The sequence below is a fragment of the Lolium perenne genome, chromosome 1 (assembly GCF_019359855.2).
Source record: "Lolium perenne isolate Kyuss_39 chromosome 1, Kyuss_2.0, whole genome shotgun sequence".
In the NCBI taxonomy this organism is placed as follows: domain Eukaryota; kingdom Viridiplantae; phylum Streptophyta; class Magnoliopsida; order Poales; family Poaceae; genus Lolium; species Lolium perenne.
The window spans coordinates 72,205,521-72,229,177 of NC_067244.2; the positions used below are offsets into that span (position 1 = coordinate 72,205,521).

At 43.8% G+C, this 23,657-nt stretch overlaps 2 protein-coding genes across 5 annotated transcripts; one reads left to right on the top strand and one right to left on the bottom strand.

Annotated features, from left to right (window-relative positions):
- Positions 1–3,364: 3,364 nt before the first annotated feature.
- On the bottom strand, positions 3,365–5,247 carry LOC127344640 (uncharacterized). 4 transcript variants are annotated; one of them, XR_007878124.2, is made up of 6 exons: positions 5,063–5,241; positions 4,913–4,982; positions 4,272–4,381; positions 4,059–4,173; positions 3,759–3,929; positions 3,365–3,635 (listed from the first exon to the last, which is right to left on the bottom strand). XR_007878124.2 is itself a non-coding variant. In XM_051371023.2 (6 exons), exons 1-5 carry the CDS (start codon positions 5,130–5,132, stop codon positions 3,845–3,847), a joined length of 450 nt encoding a protein of 149 aa, XP_051226983.1. In that variant the 5' UTR covers positions 5,133–5,242; the 3' UTR covers positions 3,365–3,635; positions 3,822–3,844. The 4 variants fall into 4 exon arrangements, 2 of the variants coding, with proteins under 2 accessions (XP_051226983.1, XP_071674424.1); XM_051371023.2 differs by having other exon boundaries at positions 3,822–3,929; positions 5,063–5,242; XR_011742252.1 differs by lacking the exon at positions 4,059–4,173 and having other exon boundaries at positions 5,063–5,247.
- Positions 5,248–20,093: 14,846 nt separating this feature from the next.
- Positions 20,094–22,563, top strand: LOC127297046 (polyubiquitin). The gene is made up of 2 exons (XM_051327301.2): positions 20,094–20,348; positions 21,201–22,563. The coding sequence occupies exon 2, from the start codon at positions 21,201–21,203 to the stop codon at positions 22,344–22,346; it is 1,146 nt and encodes a 381-aa protein (XP_051183261.1). The 5' UTR covers positions 20,094–20,348; the 3' UTR covers positions 22,347–22,563.
- Positions 22,564–23,657: the final 1,094 nt, after the last annotated feature.

Below are 23,657 nucleotides of genomic sequence, written 5' to 3' on the forward strand. Positions count from 1 at the left end.
CGAGGCGGCGTAGACACCGGCGCACCCAAGCCGGAGCCGGACATTAAAGTCCATCCGGCCCCAAACTCTCTCAGCAAGGCGGAGACATCATCAACACTTGTGAAAAAGCGAAAGTTGCAGAAGCAAAAATAGCGTTCGGCTGGAGGCAGCCGGACAAAGCAAGCCGGATAAGGGCGCAGCCGGCTGAATGAAAATCCTCAGTCGGCCCCTTCAAGTGCCGCTGAAACACATTCGAAAGATAAAGCCAGGGAAATCTGCCTAGGTCCCTCTTAAACGCAGGACCTTGCCAGCTTCGGGGGCTAGTGTCGGGGGGAAGACCCCGGGTAGGGCAATGGACGCGGAGCAGCCGACTTGAGGTCGGCCGGCTCGCGGCAAAGGCCGGCTGAGGAGCAGCCGGCTGGAGCCGTGGCCGGCTGACCCAGGAGTCGGCTGGCTCTAAGTCCTAGTCGGCCTGGCTACGGCCTTCAACGCTGTGGCTGGGCCGGCTTCTACAAGCCATATCCGACTGGGGTTTACACCCTAGACCGACTCCCGGCTGGTGAGTCTTGCACGAGAAGGAACTGGGTAGATGGTCCGGGTTCAAAGGTCCACGCTGACCTCATCTCCCGCAAAGCGCGGGGCACTGTAGAGCAACAGTGCCACGCAGCGGACAGGCCATCATGGCGTACGTCGATCCGTACCGGCTACAGGGCATGATGGCGACAGGGACACTTCCTCTCCATACCGCTGACCCTGGCAGACGGATGGGACGGGCCACTACGCCTCAACGGCTCCGTGACGTCAACGCCTCGGGAAGGAGCGGAAGCCGGAGCCGGCCAAGCCGGCCACTAGACTATAGGGACTTCTATGTAAAGTGCCAGCGCCTATATAAGCTGGGCTACCCCCCTCGTGCGGGGGACGATCGATCACTTCTTACTCATTTCTAGACTTAGCGCTGCCCTGTGAGAGAGACCTTCGTCTACCTTAGCCTCCCAGGAGCAGCCGGATACAGCTCTAGGAGCACCATTGTACTGTGATATCATCATATACACACATAGCAGGAGTAGAGGTGTTACCTCCATCGGAGGGCCTCGAACCTGGGTACGTCGCCGTGTCGCTCGTGCCCATACCCGCATCCGGATACCGCCGTGAGTCCACTAGGAACCACCTCGATTAGCCACCCTATGGCATATGCCGTGACGATACCACGACAACGATCGACGTGCCGTTCCTCTTAGCTAGGATCTGTAAGACACTACATATAGCCCGTGCGTGTGTGTGTATGCCCTCTCTCTCTCTCCCCCTCTTGTACCTCTTCTATAAATACCGATGTTCAAGTGTCAATATAATCAAGCAATATTGCAGTGCGTTTATGCACACCAAATTCCTGTACCCAATCTTACATATCTGATTAGCTGACGATCCTATGGCTGACGACACTGGCAACGCTGCCGCCAGCAAATGTGAAGAAAGCTAAGCGATCGAGCTTAGTGCAATTTTTAGTACTATAAGTTGTATACATGATGTGTGCAAGAAAGCAACGCCATATTGCTAACTCAACGGCGCCGTACATGAAGAAGATTCGCCTTTGACCGACCGATGACATCCGTACATTAGACTAATCCAGAGTGCAAGTGGCTAGGATTTGGCCCATGAGGTTAACTAAGAGCTGGGGGCACTAGCTTTAACTTTTGTTGTGCTTAGCTGATATAAGAACCAAGACATGCTTGCATTTCATCTTCAGCATTTTCGCCTATCACACTATGTCAAATTGGATTACAGTATTATAAAAGTATGTTCTTGTGTCAAGTTGTACTTGCCAGGGGAACAAGGGGATGATGCTTCCCGACGTTCCCGTATATTCCTTTTTTTTTGTTAAACTGGTTGGTGAAGCAAAGTCGATAAGACATCAAAGCTTTCATGACTGACTGGCACAATTTCGAGAGAAAAATAATTCAGCCAAATCAATGTCAAACATGATTAAAATCAAAGCAGTGAGCACTACGCAATCAATCTGCCCAGTACAGCAAAATAGTATATGAATACCAAAGCGTGATAAGTTGACACCAAAGCGTGCTGAGGAAGAGTTGCGGCTGGCCAGCGGTAAGCAGCTGGAGGACTCAGACTAGACTCTCCTCAGGCAGAGATCAACGCTGGTTGAGCAAGAAGCAAGAATCCAGCAGCAGGAAGAAAGTATAGGCTAGGCTAGGAGTTATAAACCAGTTTGGCAAAGAGACTCAAAGTAGGACACTAGGGATGATGCCATAGCAAATTCATGGACAATGATGAATTCTGTACGACTTTATCAACTGTAGGGACTATATAATGCTAGTCTTATCATTCAAACAAAAATAAACCTCAAACCTCCAATTCCTACCCAAATTCCTCTAGTTTCTTTCATGAACACCAATTACCCTTCTCATCTCGCCGATTATGGTACCAACTTGCAGATGATACTGCCGCCGTACGGTTGGTGAATCACGCTGGTGAATCATCCCTACAATCTTCGCACAGGGACTCACCTCAGGACAAACGGTGTAGATTAAGCAACAGTTTCAGTTCATAATGCGTTGATTACGAGAAAACTTACCTCATCTGGTTATGATACGCTAACGGATGCGCAACATGTACAAGAGAATGAATCCTAATATGCAGGTATTTGTAGGATGGTTGCTCATAATAATATTTAACACGCACATGAATTTTTATGAGCAAACAGCTATTTTTTTATCATGTCTGTAGAGAAAGCTGATCAATCTAAAAACAAAAAAGTTTCAGAACGGCTATATTCTACTCAGAATAAACATCAAATATGTTTTTCGGAACATAACATGAATTAAGCAGCAAGAGATAACATAAATAACTCAAACATCTTCATAAAATGAGTTGTTCATGCCCAACAGCTGGGGGTAATAAATCTCCGTTTTCTATAAAACGGAATTCAAGGATAACCAGTGGTTTGTTCATGCCCAACAACACTAAACCATTCGAATTGATGGGGAATAGTGAGAAGATGTGGATATGTATAATGTGGAGGGCTTTCACCAGATATGCTTCCAGTTAGCCATATTTGCATATCGAATAAAGCTAGTCAATATATTAAGTAAAACGCTCATAAAAGTAAATATGAATCTTTCTATAAGCTATCTTAGTGAGCAGACAATTGTTTGTCAAACATGGAACTATAACATCGATTATCTATATGCTTTCGTTTGCTTATGTCAAACTGGATCTTGGATGGCTCATCTCCCCTCATGAACTTTTGATGTTCACCCTAGTTTTATGTTTTTAATCATTATAGCAATTCACTATGTTATCATTGTGCGAGATTAAAGTAGACAAAAATATGGCTCGCCTACTGGCTACTATTTAGATTATACAGGAATTTGGGAGAAAATAGATCTCATAGGACCATGAAGTACTGTACGATTACATTTAGCTACATTTAGGAGAATCTTAGTTATTGCACTAAAACCTATGGATAGCATTGTGTCAGGTCAGACACTACATTCTAAGACCATGATCCCAAACAATAAGTTGTAGGTTCATGTTAGCTAATACAAGTTGGCAATTAATGTGTTCTCCGGTTAAAGTGCGATGAAAATTGATCAACAGCCACCATTGCCTGTGAAGCCGAACCAAGTGAACCATCATACCTATGCATTAGATACCAATGTAAATTAAGTTAGCTATGGCAGAACAAGCTGTATACTAAAACTACTTGAAGGAAACTCGATAGCTGTTTTTTCCAATTAAAAGTTGAACAAGGAGATACGTACATAGAGACTAATAAAGTAAGACCATGATTCCAAACAACAAGTTGTAGTAGGTTCATGTTAAACCTCAAGCTAATATAAGTTGGCAGTTAATGTGTTCTCCGGTTAAAGTGCGATGAAAATTGATCAACAGCCACCATTGCCTGTGAAGCCGAACCAAGTGAACCATCATACCTATGCATTAGATAACAATGTAAATGAAATTAGTTTTGGCAAAACAAGCTGTATACTAAAATTACTTGAAGGAAACTTGATAGCTGTTTTTTTTCCAATTAAAAGTTGAACAAGGAGATACGAACATACATAGAGACTAATAAGTAAGCTCCGATCTTCATAACCAAAATTCCTTCACCTTCGTGTTTTGTTGTGTTAACGCAACGCGCACAAAACCAGTGCTCATGGATTGAGGTGACTAAATCTACAAATGTATAACTTGCAATCACAACATTGCTGGAGATAACAAGGAAATAATTAGGTTCCAACTATCCCTGAGCACTAAGGAAGAATTAGACTCACATTGGTTCGGCCCAATAGAGAAGAATTCCGTCTGCAGATTATTCCTTCTAAAGAAGTCCGTAAATGGTTGTAGATCAACAGCAGTAAATCTCGTCCCCTCTTGCTCTGCTCTGGACAGTTCAAAAAGATCGTGACATTAAACTTCTGGAACTTGAGCATTCATCTAGCTTAATGAATAAGGTTTCGCGTATGTTCAACAATTCAGTATCAGTCACATATATGGTTCGGTAATTCAAGTCCATATTGCATCCCAGAATGTAGTTTATCAGATCGGCATTAGAAATGCATCTTCTGGTTGGAAATAATACTGATATGAAACTGCAGCATTGCTAAATGCATTGACCAAGTTTTCGGGGCAGTTTCAATCAAACAATCACAATTCCAAATTCATATGCTACGGTCTAGCCATTGAAGCATCGAACTGGTGCGGCCGTGGATACTGGACTAAACTAAGTCGACACTCTGCGACAAGAATAACCAAAAAAAAATCCATCTGTAAACTGCAGGACCTCATGGGCAGATTCGTTACGCCAATCACCAGAACCGCCGCCAGTATCGAAGATTCTACAATCCTCCAAACCAACAACGGCGGAAATGCACATTAAACTGCAGGTGCTCTGGGAGTCGGGGATGAGACTTACATGATGGGGAGGAGGCGAGATGGTCCGGTCGGGTCGTAGTTGAGCAGCAGCGCCGCCTTGACCGGCATCCCTGCAAGAGGATTGGTGATTAGTTTACGGTGCACAAGAGATCAGAAGGAGTAGCGAAGTGAGAGGGAGGGGAGGCCGTACCGGAAGAGCCGACGTGCTTTTCGGTCCACTTCTCCCACGCCCGGCGCGCCCACGACCAGTCCGCAGCCATGGGAGAAGTGGCGTGCTTGGCTAAGGCGGCGGAGGCGGAGAAGCGCCGGCGGGACTACCAGCCGGAAGAGAAGACCCAGAGTTGTGGGTTTCTGTTGGGCGGTAGCCCGAGCCCAGCCCACTAGTTTGTCCTGGGCTTTCTTGAAAGAATTCCTCTAGTTGAAATAATAGGGTTTAGAATTAAATTGGACTGGAAATTTTAAATCTATGTTGGAAATGAATTGGCTTCAATTGAAATTCTGTTGTTTCGATATATGTTGGGAATTTTCAATCAAAGAGTGGTACTTAATTCCAATTCTTGTTTGGATGTACAAACCGTGGAATTGGATGGTTTATTGAGTTTGGAGAGAGGTCACGAAGATCTCGACTTCGAGTCGGCAAGGGAGAGGCCACCACCCGCCTTAGTTGCACCTATGGTGGGCGTTCCCCTACCACCCGGCCACATCTAGGGTTAATTAGGGGTGAGCTTATGGGGGGCGACGGCTGCAGAGGAGAGCAGGGATGTGAAGAGGAGGTTGGGGAAGGGCTAAGGGTGTCAAGTGGGATCCCACTTTTGTCCCACTTGTAGTATAATTTGACTTTTTTAGTACAAATTTTGACATCAAAATTTGAACTACATAGTACAAAATGACATCCCACCGGGATCCCACCTTGACACACTAATGGCCGAAGGGGTGAGGAAGACGAGGGCAGGGAGAGTCTTAGCGGAGTCGCCGCCGGGCAACCTCCAGTCCGCGTCGGGTGAGCGCTCCCGAGCTCCGCTCACTCTCTCTTGACGGGAGTGACAAAGCGGTACGCGGGACTAGTTTCCGTTGGCGCGTTTGGTAGGTGGGGGCCCCTTGGTGAAAGATCGAGATGTCGCCTAGAGGGGGGGGTGAATAGGCAATTACAAACTCTTGCGGATTTGTCTTGTATGAATGCGGAATTAAACTATCGTTTAGTTTACAAGCACAAACCCTAAATATGCTAAGCTCAACTAAGTGTAACAATAGCAACTAGAGCTAAGCAAGATAGGCACAAGATATATGTAGCACAAGTGATAGCAAGATATATGTACTTCAAGCACGATGGCTATCACAAGGAAAGAGAGCTCGGGTATAGAAATAACCGAGGCACGCGGAGACGAGGATGTATTCCCGTGTTCCCTTGCTTTGCAACAAGGTACGTCACGTTTGGAGGAGTGGAGGTCCCACGAAGGATTCCCCGCGCCACGAAGGCTCACCCTATTCTCCGAACCACACCCACGAAGGATAATGGCCCTTTCCTTATGGTTAGCTTTTCCTCCGCTCCGGAGATGGCAAGCTCCACAACCTCTTCACAAGCTCCACGAAGGAGAAGCCCGGGCCTCTTCACAATCTTCTTGAAGAGATCACCGGAGCACCAATCACCAAGCCAACTAGGAGGTCACCCTCCAAGAGTAACAAGCTCACGGTCTCTCACTCGAACAAATCGTGGTGGAGAGCTCAACACTATGCAATGATGCAAAGCAAGAACACCGGAGGTGTTCAAGTCCTTCACACTCAAATCCCACCAAAGCAACGAATGCTAGGATGAGATTGGAGAGGAAGAACAAGGGGGAAAGTCAACCAAAGACTCCAAGATCTAGATCCCAAGAGATTCCCTCACTTAGAGAAGAAATGGTTTGGTGGAAGTGTAGATCTAGATCTCCTCTCTCAAATCCTCAAATATGAGCAAGAATGATTGGAGGAATCAAGGGGGAGAGCAAGTTCTTCAAATAGCAACAATGGAGGTGAGAGAATGGGAAGAACTACTCAGCCCAAGGTGGAAGAAGGGCTATTTATAGCCCAAGAGCAAATATAACCGTTGGGGAAAAGTTGGGCTGAGTCAGCCGTCGAGGAGGCCGGTCAACCGGGCCTGGGACCGGGCCATCCGGTTCAGGACCCGGTCAGACCGGCCATCGGGCCATCCGGTCCACGGACCTGGCCGACCGGGCTAGTGACCGGACCAAGCTGAAAAGCTTCTTGGATAGTGCCGGATGGCACCGGTCCAGGCAGTTTGAACCGGCCATCCGGTCAGACGGCCGGTCACGCTGGGCTAGAAACCGGACCAAGATTAAAAGCTTCTTTGGATAGTGCCGGATGGCACCGGTCCAGGGGCAGTTTGAACCGGGCCATCCGGTCGACGGCCGGTCACGCCGGGCTAGAAACCGGACCAAGATTAAAAGCTTCTTGGATAGTGCCGGATGGCACCGGTCCAGGGCCGGTTTGAACCGGGCCATCGGTCGACGGCCGGTCACGCCGGGCTAGAAACCGGGCAATGAGGGAAATCATGTTATACAAAAACTGTGATAACTTTTGTGTCGGACCCGATTGACATGAAACCAATTTTGTTGGAAAGATAACGACGAATAGAACCCCAACAAAAACTGGAAATATGGAGACTCCTCACAGAACATTTTAGATGATTTTAGAGAGGAAGTCTCCCACCGTCAAGAAACGGTAAAGACGTCCAAACTCGAAAACGCAATAGAAGATGCATGCGGATTCCGTTTTCGATGAACTTGGGCTTGTTGTAAAGCTAGCAACAAGCTCAAGAACCTCACACAGAGAAACACCAAGAAGCAATAGGGATATGCAAAGTATGCAAAGGATTGAGCTCTCTAAGACGATGCGATCAAGTTACCCAACCGAAAGCCCCTCTTGATAGTGCGGCTATTTATCCTATAATCCGGTCTCCCAACAACCACCTTGAGACCGGTAAAAGGAAAACCTAGCAAGGCCATACCTTTGCCTTGCGCATCCCGCTTGATCTTGATGATAGCTCTTCAAGCTCCACTCAAGCCGGAATGCCTCACTTGATCATCGTCGCTTCGTGAAGACTCACAAATGCTCCCCCATACACCATGATGGGAAAGCTCTATTGATGCACATCTTCACATGTCCATTATCACCAAATGGACGGCAAGCTTCAAGCATGTGATCCACTTGAGATGCTCATCTTGAACTTGCCCGACTTAACCTTGTACCTTCTCATACTCTCATAAGATAGAGCATGGCTAATATTGAGTTCCACATAAGAACTCCATCTTCATTTCTTTTTCTTGATCATATCACATATGTATCTTCAAACCGATGATCTTGATGCCAATACACAAGGTATACCTTTATCTTCATGGCATCCATACTTGAATCCAACACATGGAGAACAAGTAGTACCTATGGAATATTCCTTCATATAAACTCAATGAAAACATTAGTCCATAGGGGTTGTCATTAATTACCAAAACCACACATAGGGGCAATATACCCTTACAATCTCCCCCATTTTGGTAATTGATGACAACCACAATAAGAGGGTTTATATAATGAATATTAGGAACAAGTACGCAACTTATCCGAGAATAAGTTGTATACAAGAGGTTGTATTTGATATGGTCGAGTAACACAAAGCTACTAGCCCATAACAAAACCGGCTCTACTCACACAACTACAACAAATGCACGGGATGTGAGTAGAACCAATATATATAGAGAAAACTCCCCCACAATGTATGCACGTGTGATGAACATGAATTCATTGCATACATTGTCAAGATTAACCTTTGGGACAATTTCCACTATATATATACAACCATGCAAGACATATAAATATGGAATGCATGAGAGGCAAAACACTTAAGTACAAACCAAACTTAAGCACAAAACCATTCCCCTTAAACCCTCTAAACTTCTCCCCCATTGGCATCGATTGTCAAAATGGGTGAAAAATTTAGAAGGCCAATATAATGTGAGTTCCTCCCCAAAGTGTGCACTTCTCATAATTTGAGTGGAATCAAATGCACATATCCAATGATGAATACTTGAAGGAAGTCAAACTATATTGAGGATCAAAGATTGCATAAAGATAATATGGTGAAGTGAGCTTCAACAAATAAAGGCAACCAATCAAGGATCCAATTGGACAAACAAAGATATCATGATAAGAGAGATATGGTGCTCTAAAGAAGATAAGAAAGCTCCCCAAGGTTCGTGCACAATTTATAATGGTTGCATTTGAATACAATATGCACAAACATGGAATCCTTACTCCCTATATATCATTTAGAACATGACTAAGATAAAGAGAATATGCTTATCAAGAAAAACTTGAGTCCAACAATTACGAGATATGAGTGCAAGAAGGAAAACAAATAAACTAAGCACTCATAAATCTTCTTTACCAACACCACTAAGAAACAAAAGGATAAAAGATGGTCGGCAAAGAACAAGGATATCAAGGTGATGGATTAACGCTCTTATGTATATAAGTTTCTAAAGTGGACAATGATCCATAAAGAAACATGCACACACAAGAGGTTAACAAATTAAATGAGACAAGATATCCAAGATGAAGTCATAAAATATACCAAAGGATGTTTGCTTAAAAAGCATATATAGCCTATGGCTCCAATTTTCACTTATGGTATATGAATGAGCTTCAACCAAGTAAAATCTCAAAAACATCACAACTAACAATAAGGGAAGTAAAGCTAGTTGGAATGTTTTGAGAGAGGCAACAAGTGTCACAAATAGGGATTTATTTCGCAATTTCATCAAAATTGCACATAAGAGATCTTTGAGGAATTGATATGCAACAAATTGCTAGAGGGCATATTTGGGATAGGTGAATCATAAACATGATGTATATATATCTATATATATCCCCATCATATGCATCTTCTCAAATTACTCAAGTGTACAATAAGAAGTTTTCTTTAAAAGGATTTTTCAAGAACCTCAATATTTTCGAAATAAGGAATTTCATGCAAGATGCAACCTACAAGAGGTTGGATGATATATGAGAATGCATGAATAAGATACTTGTTACCGAGATAGCAATGGCTTGATGTAGTAGATAAGAGTTCATCGATCATCCTAGCTTGACTCCAATTCTCATATGTTGACAACACCTTCCTTATAGATGAGACAAGCTTCCATTGCATCTCCAATGTACCTAAAACATTATTCAAGTACATCTTGGTCCCCAAACTTATTGGGTCCAACATGGTTAGACTAACCACAATATATAGGACACACTCCATATAAATATGTGCATATTTAGATGAAGTTTGAATTTCATGCACATCTTAGCCATTTAGGATTTGATGGAGTATATCCTACATAATGGATCAAAAGAAAGCAAGCATGCTACAAGTATAAACAAATTACATATAAGCATGCACCAAAACCTTTAAAGATCCAAGAAAGATATACTTTGGATAAAACACCAAAAGAATTAGATAAGGCATAGAGGTGCCACAAAACAAATTTGTTGTCCAAGTTTTATCTAAGAAGCAAATCACAAAAGATTTGTTCAACAAAGTTCAACAAATGAACTAAGAAGAAACCATTGAGCATAAAGGATGAAATAAAGCAAACATGCTCAAGGATTTATCTCATTCAAGCAAATAAATCATGTAAGAAAGAATGAGATAGCAAACTCCCCAAAAGAGCAAGGTTCAAACAAAATAAACCAAACTCTATACACTTTTCACAATGGCACAATGTACCGTAAGGAAAAGGTTTGTCTTCCAAAACAAACACTTGATATGAATCAAGAGAATTTATCAAAAGATTTTTCAAAGGGACAAGGAAGACACATGGGAGCAACAAAGATTTGTTGGAAGTAAAATAAGGCAATAAGAAACAATCCAAGGTGAAGATGATCCAAAAATTCAACCACATACAAGGTTATCAATTGTCAAAGACAATGAGTATATTGGAAATAATTTCCGGTGGAGTATTCACAATGTTAGTAAGGATCAACTTCACAATAAAAGGCATAGGATAAGTATATAGAATTGAGCACTATGCACGGATGAAGATTCTTGATAGCTTCAACTAGTCACACAATCACGCACGGCAATGATTAGAATAACTTGAAGCAAACGGTGTCCCAAATAAGATATAGAGATATGTATTTGAGGAAAACCGCACCAAGAATTTGATATTCAAACAAAAAGCCCACAAGATGAGTAATAAAATATTTTTATTAGGAATGGAGCTTGTTTGAGCAAACATGCCACCTAGGAACAAGATAATTAAGAGCATCAACTCTAAGTGGCATAACCTCATATGTTCACATTTTCTAGGCTTGTGATATGTACAAAACATATTACTCCCCCATAATGTGATAAAACATTTCTTCTAAATAAGAGGCAACTAAAATTCAACTAGAGATGATTAATGGATATTTAGAATTTGAATTTCTCATGAGTATGGCACACCACATAGTGACTAGATAATCTTGCAATATCAATACTAAGTGGTGATACCCATGTACACACATTTTAAAGAAAGAGAGATGCACAAATCATATCACTCCCCCAAAATGGGATGTTCCATTAATCACTTCAAAGAGAGCCAAATAAGATATCATCAAGATGCATTAGGCTCAAAGCAATACACAAGTATATGGTGAGTCCAACAAACATACTTGAATACACAAATAAGCAAGTAAGACACAACACATACATACACATATTTGGTACAAAACCAAACATGCAAAGGGGCAAGTAACTTACAATAATTATGATGAGTTGAAGTATAAGTTACCGCAAAGAGGAACATTGGATATAAGATATAGACGATAATCCATATGACTTGGCTTGGTCAAAATATAATATATGAAGATCCCTTAATTCTTCATGAAGTAGCCAAGTCTCCAATGACCTCCACATGCACCTTGATCAAGTTTGAGATTGTTGGTCCCCAACCAAGTTGGGTCCTAAGAGATTAGTCACAATAGGCTTGGCAACCCAAATGGTTCTTTTCTTGAAACCACTTTGAGTTCCAACAAACTTGGCAAACACATTGCCATCCTTATCCTTCCCTAGAGAATAATCATTATCAACAATTATAGGGTTAGATAAGGTACCACCTAAGCAAGAAGAAGCAAAGTGCCCCTTCTTACGACATAAGTAGCAAGTGTTCCCCTTTCTCTTCTTTATTGATTTCTTCTCTTGGGGAACAATATCTTGATTCTTCTTGGGAAGTGCCCTATCTTCAACTTGAGGTCGAGCATGAGCTTGACCTTGACCTTGTGGCCGTTTCCCTTGTTGTTTCTCACTCAAGTGCTTCTTTTTCTTCAATGGGCATGATCTAACATGATGCCCTTCAACCTTGCACTTGAAGCAAACCAACTTGGCCGGATCCTTGACTTTGTCTTGGCCCTTCTTCTTGTTGCTCTTGCTCTTGGACTTGTTCTTGTTATTGGAGTTGAATCCAAGTCCACTTTTGTCATTGGGGGATTGTTGCACACTTAGCATCTTGTCAAGTGCGGATTTCCCTTCATGACGCTTTTCCAAGTCTTTCTTCAAAGAAAGGACTTGAGCCTCGAGCTCTTTTATTTCCTCTACATGGTTAGTAGAAATACAAGTACTAGAGGAAGTAGAAGCTTCATTGTTAGAGCAACAAGGCAAAGTGAGTAATCCAACACAAGGTGTATCACTAGTTTGACTAGATGGATTACAAGGACTAGCACATGGCAATATAGCATTTGTAGTAGAGATTGTGCTAACATCCATATGAGGCTCACAAGATGTTACCTTAGTGATAATTGCCTCATGAGCTATCTTTAGCCCATCATAGGAAATTAGAAGATCATCATGAGAGCTTGAGAGCTTTTTATGACTTTCTTCCAATTCCCTATAATTGCTAGTTAGCATCTCAAGTTGAGCCCTTAGCTCAACATTCTCCTTTAAGGTCGATGCTTCACAAGAATTAGAGTTAGTAGCACAAGCATCAACAATAGTTTTCTCATTTTCATGCATATAGGATTCAATTTTTTGTGTAAGCATGAAATTAGCATGCTTCTCATCTTTTAGCTCATGCTTGAGGAGAGTGAATCTCATTTCCCCATTTTCAACATGGGACTCCAACTCCACTATGGTTTCCCTATATTTATTCAAGGTATCCATAGAGTGTTCGAGATAAGCACGAGCTTCTTTATTACCACGAAGAGAAGCATATACCATTGCCATATCATGCACCAAGGTATTATGTTCTTCATCATTATCATCATCATCACTCTCATCATTAGAGGATGTGTTAGGAGTCAAAGTAGGAGATACCTTTGATCCATTTGCCATAAGGCACATGTGCATACCGGAGGATGAAGATGAAGATATTCTTGAATCCTCATTTGAAATCATGTCTTGATCCATAGAGTGTTCGGTTTTCTCTACATTGTTAGTCAACAAGCAACTAGAGGAAATAGAAACATTTTTATTATGGGAGCAAGACAAGGCAAGCATATCCTCATGAGATCTATGTAAGCAATTTACACATGATATGCAAGGACTATCAACACAAGCATGTAGATTATTTTCAATGCAAGATGTGTTTAAGTCCAAAGAGGAAACATTGCAATGAGATAGAGATGAAGAGTCATCACTATTGAGCACAATATCAACATTGCAATTTCCCTCACCACTCACCATATCATTACCTTGTGTCTTGCAACACGTTGGTGAAGTGGAAGAAGATGATGACTCATCACGACCGGAGGTAGAAGCAACTTGGAGCTCTTCATGATGTGAAGGGGAAGAGAGCTCCTCGGAGTCACCACCGACCAATTGAGAAGTGGATCCACCAAACATTTCTTTAAGCTTGATCCACATCTCATGAGACGATTTTCGCTTTATATATATCAAGAACCTACGAAAATCGGGTCTCAAAGAGAATAAAAGCTCATTAGATACTTGAGCTTCAAGATGTAAGTTTTTCTCATCCTCTAAAGATAGATTTTGAGAATCCATCGGAGGAGAAAAACCGACATCTAGAAATTGCTCTATATGTGGACACAAGGTCCGAAGTTTACAAAGCAAGCAATTTCGCCACAAATGATAATTTGTGCCAACAAAGATAATTGTGTCATTGTGCACTAAATTACTAGCCGACATCTTTACTCTCAAGGCGGTGAAGCCTATAACAAGGAGAGACCTCGCTCTGATACCAATTGAAAGATCGAGATGTCGCCTAGAGGGGGGGGTGAATAGGCAATTACAAACTCTTGCGGATTTGTCTTGTATGAATGCGGAATTAAACTATCGTTTAGTTTACAAGCACAAACCCTAAATATGCTAAGCTCAACTAAGTGTAACAATAGCAACTAGAGCTAAGCAAGATAGGCACAAGATATATGTAGCACAAGTGATAGCAAGATATATGTACTTCAAGCACGATGGCTATCACAAGGAAAGAGAGCTCGGGTATAGAAATAACCGAGGCACGCGGAGACGAGGATGTATTCCCGTGTTCCCTTGCTTTGCAACAAGGTACGTCACGTTTGGAGGAGTGGAGGTCCCACGAAGGATTCCCCGCGCCACGAAGGCTCACCCTATTCTCCGAACCACACCCACGAAGGATAATGGCCCTTTCCTTATGGTTAGCTTTTCCTCCGCTCCGGAGATGGCAAGCTCCACAACCTCTTCACAAGCTCCACGAAGGAGAAGCCCGGGCCTCTTCACAATCTTCTTGAAGAGATCACCGGAGCACCAATCACCAAGCCAACTAGGAGGTCACCCTCCAAGAGTAACAAGCTCACGGTCTCTCACTCGAACAAATCGTGGTGGAGAGCTCAACACTATGCAATGATGCAAAGCAAGAACACCGGAGGTGTTCAAGTCCTTCACACTCAAATCCCACCAAAGCAACGAATGCTAGGATGAGATTGGAGAGGAAGAACAAGGGGGAAAGTCAACCAAAGACTCCAAGATCTAGATCCCAAGAGATTCCCTCACTTAGAGAAGAAATGGTTTGGTGGAAGTGTAGATCTAGATCTCCTCTCTCAAATCCTCAAATATGAGCAAGAATGATTGGAGGAATCAAGGGGGAGAGCAAGTTCTTCAAATAGCAACAATGGAGGTGAGAGAATGGGAAGAACTACTCAGCCCAAGGTGGAAGAAGGGCTATTTATAGCCCAAGAGCAAATATAACCGTTGGGGAAAAGTTGGGCTGAGTCAGCCGTCGAGGAGGCCGGTCAACCGGGCCTGGGACCGGGCCATCCGGTTCAGGACCCGGTCAGACCGGGCCACAGACCGGGCCATCCGGTCCACAGACCGGTCGACCGGGCTAGTGACCGGACCAAGCTGAAAAGCTTACTGGATAGTGCCCGGATGGCACCGGTCCAGGGGCCGGTTTGAACCGGGCCATCCGGTCAGACGGCCGGTCACGCTGGGCTAGAAACCGGACCAAGATTAAAAGCTTACTGGATAGTGCCCGGATGGCACCGGTCCAGGGGCCGGTTTGAACCGGGCCATCCGGTCAGACGGCCGGTCACGCCGGGCTAGAAACCGGACCAAGATTAAAAGCTTACTGGATAGTGCCCGGATGGCACCGGTCCAGGGCAGTTTGAACCGGGCCATCCGGTCAGAACGGTCACGCTGGCTAGAAACCGGGCCAGCAGGAAATCATGTTATACAAAAACTGTGATAACTTTTGTGTCCGGACCCCGATTGACATGAAACCAATTTTGTTGGAAAGATAACGACGAATAGAACCCCAACAAAAACTGGAAATATGGAGACTCCTCACAGAACATTTTAGATGATTTTAGAGAGGAAGTCTCCCACCGTCAAGAAACGGTAAAGACGTCCAAACTCGAAAACGCAATAGAAGATGCATGCGGATTCCGTTTTCGATGAACTTGGGCTTGTTGTAAAGCTAGCAACAAGCTCAAGAACCTCACACAGAGAAACACCAAGAAGCAATAGGGATATGCAAAGTATGCAAAGGATTGAGCTCTCTAAGACGATGCGATCAAGTTACCCAACCGAAAGCCCCTCTTGATAGTGCGGCTATTTATCCTATAATCCGGTCTCCCAACAACCACCTTGAGACCGGTAAAAGGAAAACCTAGCAAGGCCATACCTTTGCCTTGCGCATCCCGCTTGATCTTGATGATAGCTCTTCAAGCTCCACTCAAGCCGGAATGCCTCACTTGATCATCGTCGCTTCGTGAAGACTCACAAATGCTCCCCCATACACCATGATGGGAAAGCTCTATTGATGCACATCTTCACATGTCCATTATCACCAAATGGACGGCAAGCTTCAAGCATGTGATCCACTTGAGATGCTCATCTTGAACTTGCCCGACTTAACCTTGTACCTTCTCATACTCTCATAAGATAGAGCATGGCTAATATTGAGTTCCACATAAGAACTCCATCTTCATTTCTTTTTCTTGATCATATCACATATGTATCTTCAAACCGATGATCTTGATGCCAATACACAAGGTATACCTTTATCTTCATGGCATCCATACTTGAATCCAACACATGGAGAACAAGTAGTACCTATGGAATATTCCTTCATATAAACTCAATGAAAACATTAGTCCATAGGGGTTGTCATTAATTACCAAAACCACACATAGGGGCAATATACCCTTACACTTGGCTCATACCGGCCCAGCAAAATTTGGCCTGTTTGGTTGCATGGACTCGCTCGCGTTGTTGCAGGGCACGGTTCTTGAACCACCCTCGGGCAAGGCCCTGGAGAAACGTCCAGTTTACCTTTTTCTAGCGATGTAGACAAATCTACGCAGCCATGCAAAAGTGAATCTTTCGATGCAAACATTGCACACGCTCTTGCTTATGCCCACTCTCTCTTACACTACTCCACACTCTCTCTCTTCAAATCAAGACAATCATAGTCCGAATAAAAATAAGGTGTACATGAAAAAGATGCGTCTCGATGATATGAATCAATTCCCACACAATCGGTTTCGAGTTTCGCCGGTCGTAAATCGTCGATTTCGTGTATGAAAGTTCTAAGCGAAATTTGCCAAATTCATCGCACACGCTCAACCGTTTGAAATTTCCTTCGAGGAGTAGGTTTCATGGTGGTGTTCGGCGACATCGTTGGCGACATTGTTGGCGACATGGTGACGTGTCTGACAAGCGTAAACAACGGTGTTATGGTGGTGTTCGTCTTCGTGTTCGACGACATGGTGGTCTTTTCTTCAAAAAAAATAGGTTTCTTAGTGCAAGTGATGTTAAAGGGCTTCCTTGTAAAATATACCGCCACGTGTGTTGGATTGAATGCATCTCTAGACCTTCTAGACCCCTTTTCTGTTCAGAAAAAAATGGGCACCACTAGGAATCGGCACCCGGCATTTCGCTTCCCATCGGACCACCTTGTTGCCGTAGGATTGAAAGTGGTCTGGCCGTTAGATTTTCTAGCAGGCCCCGCGCGTGGGGATATCAACAGAATAAGCTCCCTTAAAAGCGGCCCACTCCCTCCCTCGATTGTTTCCAAAACAAAATTTCTGTTAATCACTTTAGTATAAAAACTTCCGTTAATCTCGTGCTTCCAAGCGCCCCGCTGCTTCGGTGGTTTCCAAAACAAACTTCCTATAATAACGTTGCTTCCATATGTGCTCTCGAAATTCACTCCGGTAATCTCGCATGATTCAGTATACACTGATGCTCTCGTTTCAGAAAAATATATAAATATATATACATATTACATAGTGATGCTTCATTTTCATTCCGTGCTCCAATATTAGCTCCTGTGGGGATTTTCCAATATTGAAATCACTTGACGCACGTATTTGAACTTTAACGGCATTTTAGGAAACCAATTTCGGATCAGGTAACTAATGCACTAGAAAAATGAGATTACACACCAGTTTGTTTCCTCAGAAGCAACTTTAGTTTCCAATGATATTCAGGTTTGCTTCCTTATGAAAGAATATGTTTTTTCAAGGGCGGTGAACTTAATTTAGAGTGCAGCTTAATTTTGCTTCCTACCGGGAATACTTTGCTTTTGGTGGTCAGTCGATTTTCTTCAAAGATTGGAGGTTTTCCATCTAGTACAAGCAGGGATTTCTTTCGGCATAGCATTAAATTGCTTCCGACCAATCAATATTGTTTCTATGATATTGCTTCCAAAGAAAATAGTGTTTGCTTCTCATGTAACAATTACATGTAAGAAAAGAGTGCAGCTTAATATTTGTTGATACATTATTGCTTCCAACGCTTCTAATTAAAGAAAAATGCATTTGGTTACAGTAATAACATATTTTGCTCCAACATACAACAAGAATGAATCCACATGGTTAAGTCGTCTGGGAATAATGCCACCATGATCCATCTCGATGGCGATGGTGATGGCGCATTCACCGTGACGTCAGTGGTAGCAGCGAAGCACTGGTTGACTTTGCAGGACATACCGGTGAAGCATGCCCTAACATCGGCACTGCCTTTTAGGCGGATGTTTTAAGGAAGAGTGACGAAAAGATCGAAGCGAGGAGTGTAAGCAGCTAGGATATATCGAAGATGAACAGCAGGGGCTCGTCAACGACCTGCAACAGCAACCTCCTCGTCGTGGGTAATCACCATGCAGCGATAAAAGATCTCCTAGAAATAACAAAATAAGATATAAGTTTATCCATATATTTAGATTGCATCGAGAAAGCAAAAGTAGGTAGCATAAAAATTTGGAAGCACAAGAGGGTTAGTGATGTAGCGATCATTGTTGTTACCGGAAGCATGGATGGAAGTAGGTATGTTACATGGTTTGCTAATGGAATATATACAATTAGGATGGAAGCATAGCAAGAAATCAGTAGAAGCGCCTACTGAGTAGTAACGAAGTACAACTAATTTACCAATGAAGCATCTAAGTTACATAGAGGACTAGAGGTTGAGTACGTTAACCTACTACTGTACCTCAATGAAACATCTAGGATAAGTATGAAGCATATCATAGGATATTATCTGAAGCAGTAGAAATTAAGATGGAAGCATAGCGAGAAATCAGTAGAAGGGTATACTGAGTAGTAACGAAGTACTACTAATTTACCAATGAAGCATCTAAGTTACATAGAAGACTAGAGGTTGAGTACTTTAACCTACAACTGAACCTCAATGAAACATCTAGGATAAGGATGAAGCACATCATATGATATTATGTGAATCAGTAGAAATTAAGATGGATATTATGTTATTTGAATCGTCACACAAGATTATTCGCATGAGAATGTATGCAATGTCGAGGTTGAGTAACAATGAAGCATTGTGCATTAAGCATTGAAGCATAGTACATCGATGTGAGTATTTGAAGATCTAACTAAATATTTGGAGTACCATGTAGAGTCATAAAAATTTAGAATTGAAAATCATCAGTACTTGCTGCTAACATGCATGTAAAGCAAAATTCAGTGATGGGAAAACCGATTTCATCATAGTTTATTATTTTACACAGTACAAGCAAGACACGAAAAAATGATATCAACAAATATCTATTGTACCAATATATAATCAATCAGTAGCGCACTTGTATTTCAAAGCAAGTGGATCAATTTGCTTTACACATATTTGAACCTTGAAATAAACATGAGGTGAGATGAGTGTGAACCTAGGTCAGCCGAGTATATGAAGGCCGATTCCTGCAGTCCCCGCCCATGTTGTTGTCGTTGAAGAAATGATCTGTCAAAAGATGCATGTCAGCTGCCTTCTGCTGCAGCTGATCCCCTCCGCCGGCAGGTGAACCTTCCCTCCTCCCTCTTTGAAACACGGGATTCTATATACGGCCACACGTACTGCGTCGGCGACCGCCCCTCACACGAGACGAGCTATGCGGGGGGCGCTGGAGTCGATCTAGATTGGAGGAAGCGGCAAGGTGGGAGAGTTGGGGCGATGCATGGAGAGCAGTGGTATCGGGGAAGCAGAGCGACGATGAAGGCGGCGCGTTTCGATTTGGGGAAGCAGGTCAATCCGTCAACGTGGGGATTTGGGTTGGGAGGCATTACATGCATAAATTTCGGAGTGAGTGATATGAGGGATTTTGGCAGGGAGTTATGCGTTCTTAATGGAGAAAAAAAGCAAGGTGCAGAAGAGACCGTTCGATGGAGATAAAATGAGCGTCATTGGAGAGGTCCGATGAAACAACTCTCATCGGACTCCGTTCTATAGTGTTTACCAAAAAAAATCTGCCAACGGCACCAAACGGCCTAGCCTCGGTATCTCCGCGGCGGGCGGCTTTTTCCCCGGAATTGCGTGGGAGGGACGGACCTCCGCCCCGATTCGTCATCCGTGCCGTGGCCTTGCGGGACTCTTCCTCCCTCCCATCGGAGCAGCCTATAAATTCCCAACTCCTCTCTTCTCGTCTCCACACAAAATCCAATCCAATTCCCTCCCTTCTCCTCTCACAGAGGGATCCCAGACCGATCGAAATCGAAGCCAAGGCCCCCTCGTCCTCCTCAAGGTACGCGAGTCTCCAATCGCTCCTCCTGCCCGTCTTATTTGATTTGATTGTTATTGAATCCGCTCGTTCGTGTAGTAGATCTGCTGGCTGAGGCGTTATTGTGGTTGATAGATAGATCGATGTAGGTTCGGCTCGGATTATCGTGAAATCCCCCTCGATTATCTCTGGATTGCTATAGCCTTTTATTGTTGATCGGTTGCTGTTGGTTTGGCTCGGGTTACCGTCAAATTCTCCTATATTATCCCTGAAATTATTGAGCAGATCTGCCGATTAGAGGTGCGTCTGATATTAATTCGGTTCATCTATCTAGGTGTCGCTGTCTGATTCCGGTCGGTTGCTGTCGTCGTAGTATTCTTGTAGATTTCTGATCCTTAGCGCTCACGACGTGTGTTATATTGCACCTATCCCTGATACGCGCGGAATTTGCCTTGGGTCTCATAGTTGCTTGTCCGATCCAAACTTTATGCGATCGGCTATACTCTGCAAATCATGCGCGCTTGATGGTAATCGTTGATTCATCTGGAGTCGCCTAGCTTGTTGCGTGCTTAACCCTGACATGTTAGAAACTTAGAACTTGATCCGTTAATGAGTCGCCTGTTCATATTTTTGTTGAGATGTTCGTTAGTTCATACCAGTTAAGAACTCTCTTGGACCATCAGATTTCCTAGTTAGGATTTCGTAGCTCTGGTTTTTGTATTGCTTATGTCGTGCAGATGCTCTGGTTCCTGTATTGCTTATGTCCTGCAGATGCTATGGTTCTTGTATTGCTTTTGTCCTGTGGTTCTTGTATTGCTTATTGTCCTGCAGATTTGAGATCACCGTGTCTTACTCTGGTCTACTTTGTGTTTACAGATGCAGATCTTCGTGAAGACCCTCACCGGCAAGACCATCACCCTCGAGGTCGAGTCCTCGGATACCATCGACAACGTTAAGGCGAAGATCCAGGACAAGGAGGGCATCCCCCCGGACCAGCAGCGCCTCATCTTTGCTGGCAAGCAGCTTGAGGACGGCCGCACCCTCGCTGACTACAACATCCAGAAGGAGTCCACCCTCCACCTTGTCCTCCGCCTCCGTGGTGGCATGCAGATCTTTGTCAAGACCCTCACTGGCAAGACCATCACCCTGGAGGTCGAGTCCTCTGACACGATCGACAACGTGAAGGCCAAGATACAGGACAAGGAGGGCATCCCCCCGGACCAGCAGCGCCTCATCTTTGCCGGCAAGCAGCTCGAGGACGGCCGCACCCTCGCTGACTACAACATCCAGAAGGAGTCCACCCTCCACCTGGTGCTGCGCCTCCGTGGTGGCATGCAGATCTTCGTCAAGACCCTCACTGGCAAGACCATCACCCTGGAGGTTGAGTCTTCTGACACCATCGACAACGTCAAGGCCAAAATCCAGGACAAGGAGGGTATTCCCCCGGACCAGCAGCGCCTCATCTTTGCTGGAAAGCAGCTCGAGGATGGCCGCACCCTTGCAGACTACAACATCCAGAAGGAGTCCACCCTCCACCTTGTGCTCCGCCTTCGTGGTGGTATGCAGATCTTTGTCAAGACCCTCACTGGCAAGACCATCACCCTGGAGGTTGAGTCCTCTGACACCATTGACAACGTCAAGGCGAAGATCCAGGACAAGGAGGGTATTCCCCCGGACCAGCAGCGTCTTATCTTTGCTGGAAAGCAGCTTGAGGATGGCCGCACCCTTGCGGATTATAACATCCAGAAGGAGTCCACCCTTCACCTTGTCCTCCGCCTCCGTGGTGGGATGCAGATCTTCGTCAAGACCCTCACTGGTAAGACCATCACCCTGGAGGTTGAGTCTTCTGACACCATCGACAACGTGAAGGCAAAGATCCAGGACAAGGAAGGCATCCCCCCGGACCAGCAGCGTCTCATCTTCGCCGGTAAGCAGCTTGAGGATGGCCGCACCCTGGCGGACTATAACATCCAGAAGGAGTCCACCCTCCACTTGGTGCTCCGCCTCCGTGGTGGCCAGTAGGTGCCTAGCCATGGAGCTGCTTATTTCTGTGGGTTCATAAGTCTGATGCTGTTGGTGTGCTCCAGTGGAGCTGTCATTGTGTCCTCTTATCTGGTCATGTATTTTGTTCTGTGGTGTTGATGTCTACTTTACTTGTATTTACAAACTTCTGCTGTGATGCAGCAGCTTTGGTTGAACTGTGATGAATGAATAATTGAACCTTGAACTTAGTGTGAAATTCTGTTGTGTCTGCCTATCTCTTTGCTGCTGTGTTCTTGTTCTCTTCAAGTGGTTCTTTGGATTTTGTCTCCTTTGACTTCAGCTCAAATTTAGCGGATAGATGAAAAAGAAACTAACACTTTATTTTCCATGATAAATAAGATTATACAATAGAAAATGAAGTTTGTCTAGCCTCGTCCGCATGTTGGCATAACGAGATGATGTACCTACCTTGAGGAGCTAAGTTCTAAATTTCCTTGAGATAAGCTCTGAATTGTTTGCCCTCGGATGTTTGCTGTTTTACTGTTTGTAAAATTCGAGTAGCCATTTTGTAAGTTGCCGGTTGTAGCACGTTGCGATCTTATGGAGTCATGAACATCATCCATCGTGCATTCGTGCTTCCAGTAGTCTCCCCGCCAAGTGGAGAAACTGAGAATTCCTGCTGCCCTCCTTGATGCTCTGCAGCTGAGTGTACGTACATGTAGAACCATGTTGCTAGTTGGTTATTCTCCGTGATATCAACAAATGTTTAAAGTTCAGGTTGCAGTAATTTTGATAATAATGAATATGTTCTTCTTAAGTGATTTTCCCGTCCCAACTTCAAATTTGGTGGGCGATATGTAAGACGAGAAGCATTTTTCAGATAATCTCGTTACAGATTTATGTATCTTCTTATGTTCTGACCAATTTTTCGCAAGTGCAGAGTTCCTGACTTTCTCCACGCCGGTGAATTTTCCTTGGGCTATGTGAGCAATTGAGGTACGCAGCTTGAATCAAATGTGCAATTTAATACAATCACCCATATACGGTACTTAAACTATGGGATGCCTTTGCCTCTCCTGAGTCATGCCTACCATTCCCATCCGATGAATAGGACCACGAGATAGCTGGAAAAGAGAGACAACAAATCAATCTGAGCAGTTGTTTGAAAAAAAAAACCAAGAACCGCCGTATAATTTACATGCACTTGGTTCGGAAGCCTACCATGCACGGCCGTGTTGGCTTTTTTTCCTCCATTTCAAAAACAAGACAAGTATTTTTTGTCAAAAGTCAATGTTTTCTAAATTTGATAAAGTTTTTATATAGTTAAAAGTAGACTAACAACAATACCAA

Coding starts and splice junctions, on each gene's coding strand:
- LOC127297046 (XM_051327301.2), top strand. CDS start 21,201: ATGCAGATCTTCGTGAAGACCCTCACCGGCAAGACCATCACCCTCGAG.
- LOC127344640 (XM_051371023.2), bottom strand. CDS start 5,132: ATGGCTGCGGACTGGTCGTGGGCGCGCCGGGCGTGGGAGAAGTGGACC. Junction 4,983..5,062: donor AAAGCACGTCGGCTCTTCCG/GTACGGCCTCCC, acceptor ATCCTCTTGCAG/GGATGCCGGTCAAGGCGGCG. Junction 4,382..4,912: donor TCTCGCCTCCTCCCCATCAT/GTAAGTCTCATC, acceptor TGAACTGTCCAG/AGCAGAGCAAGAGGGGACGA.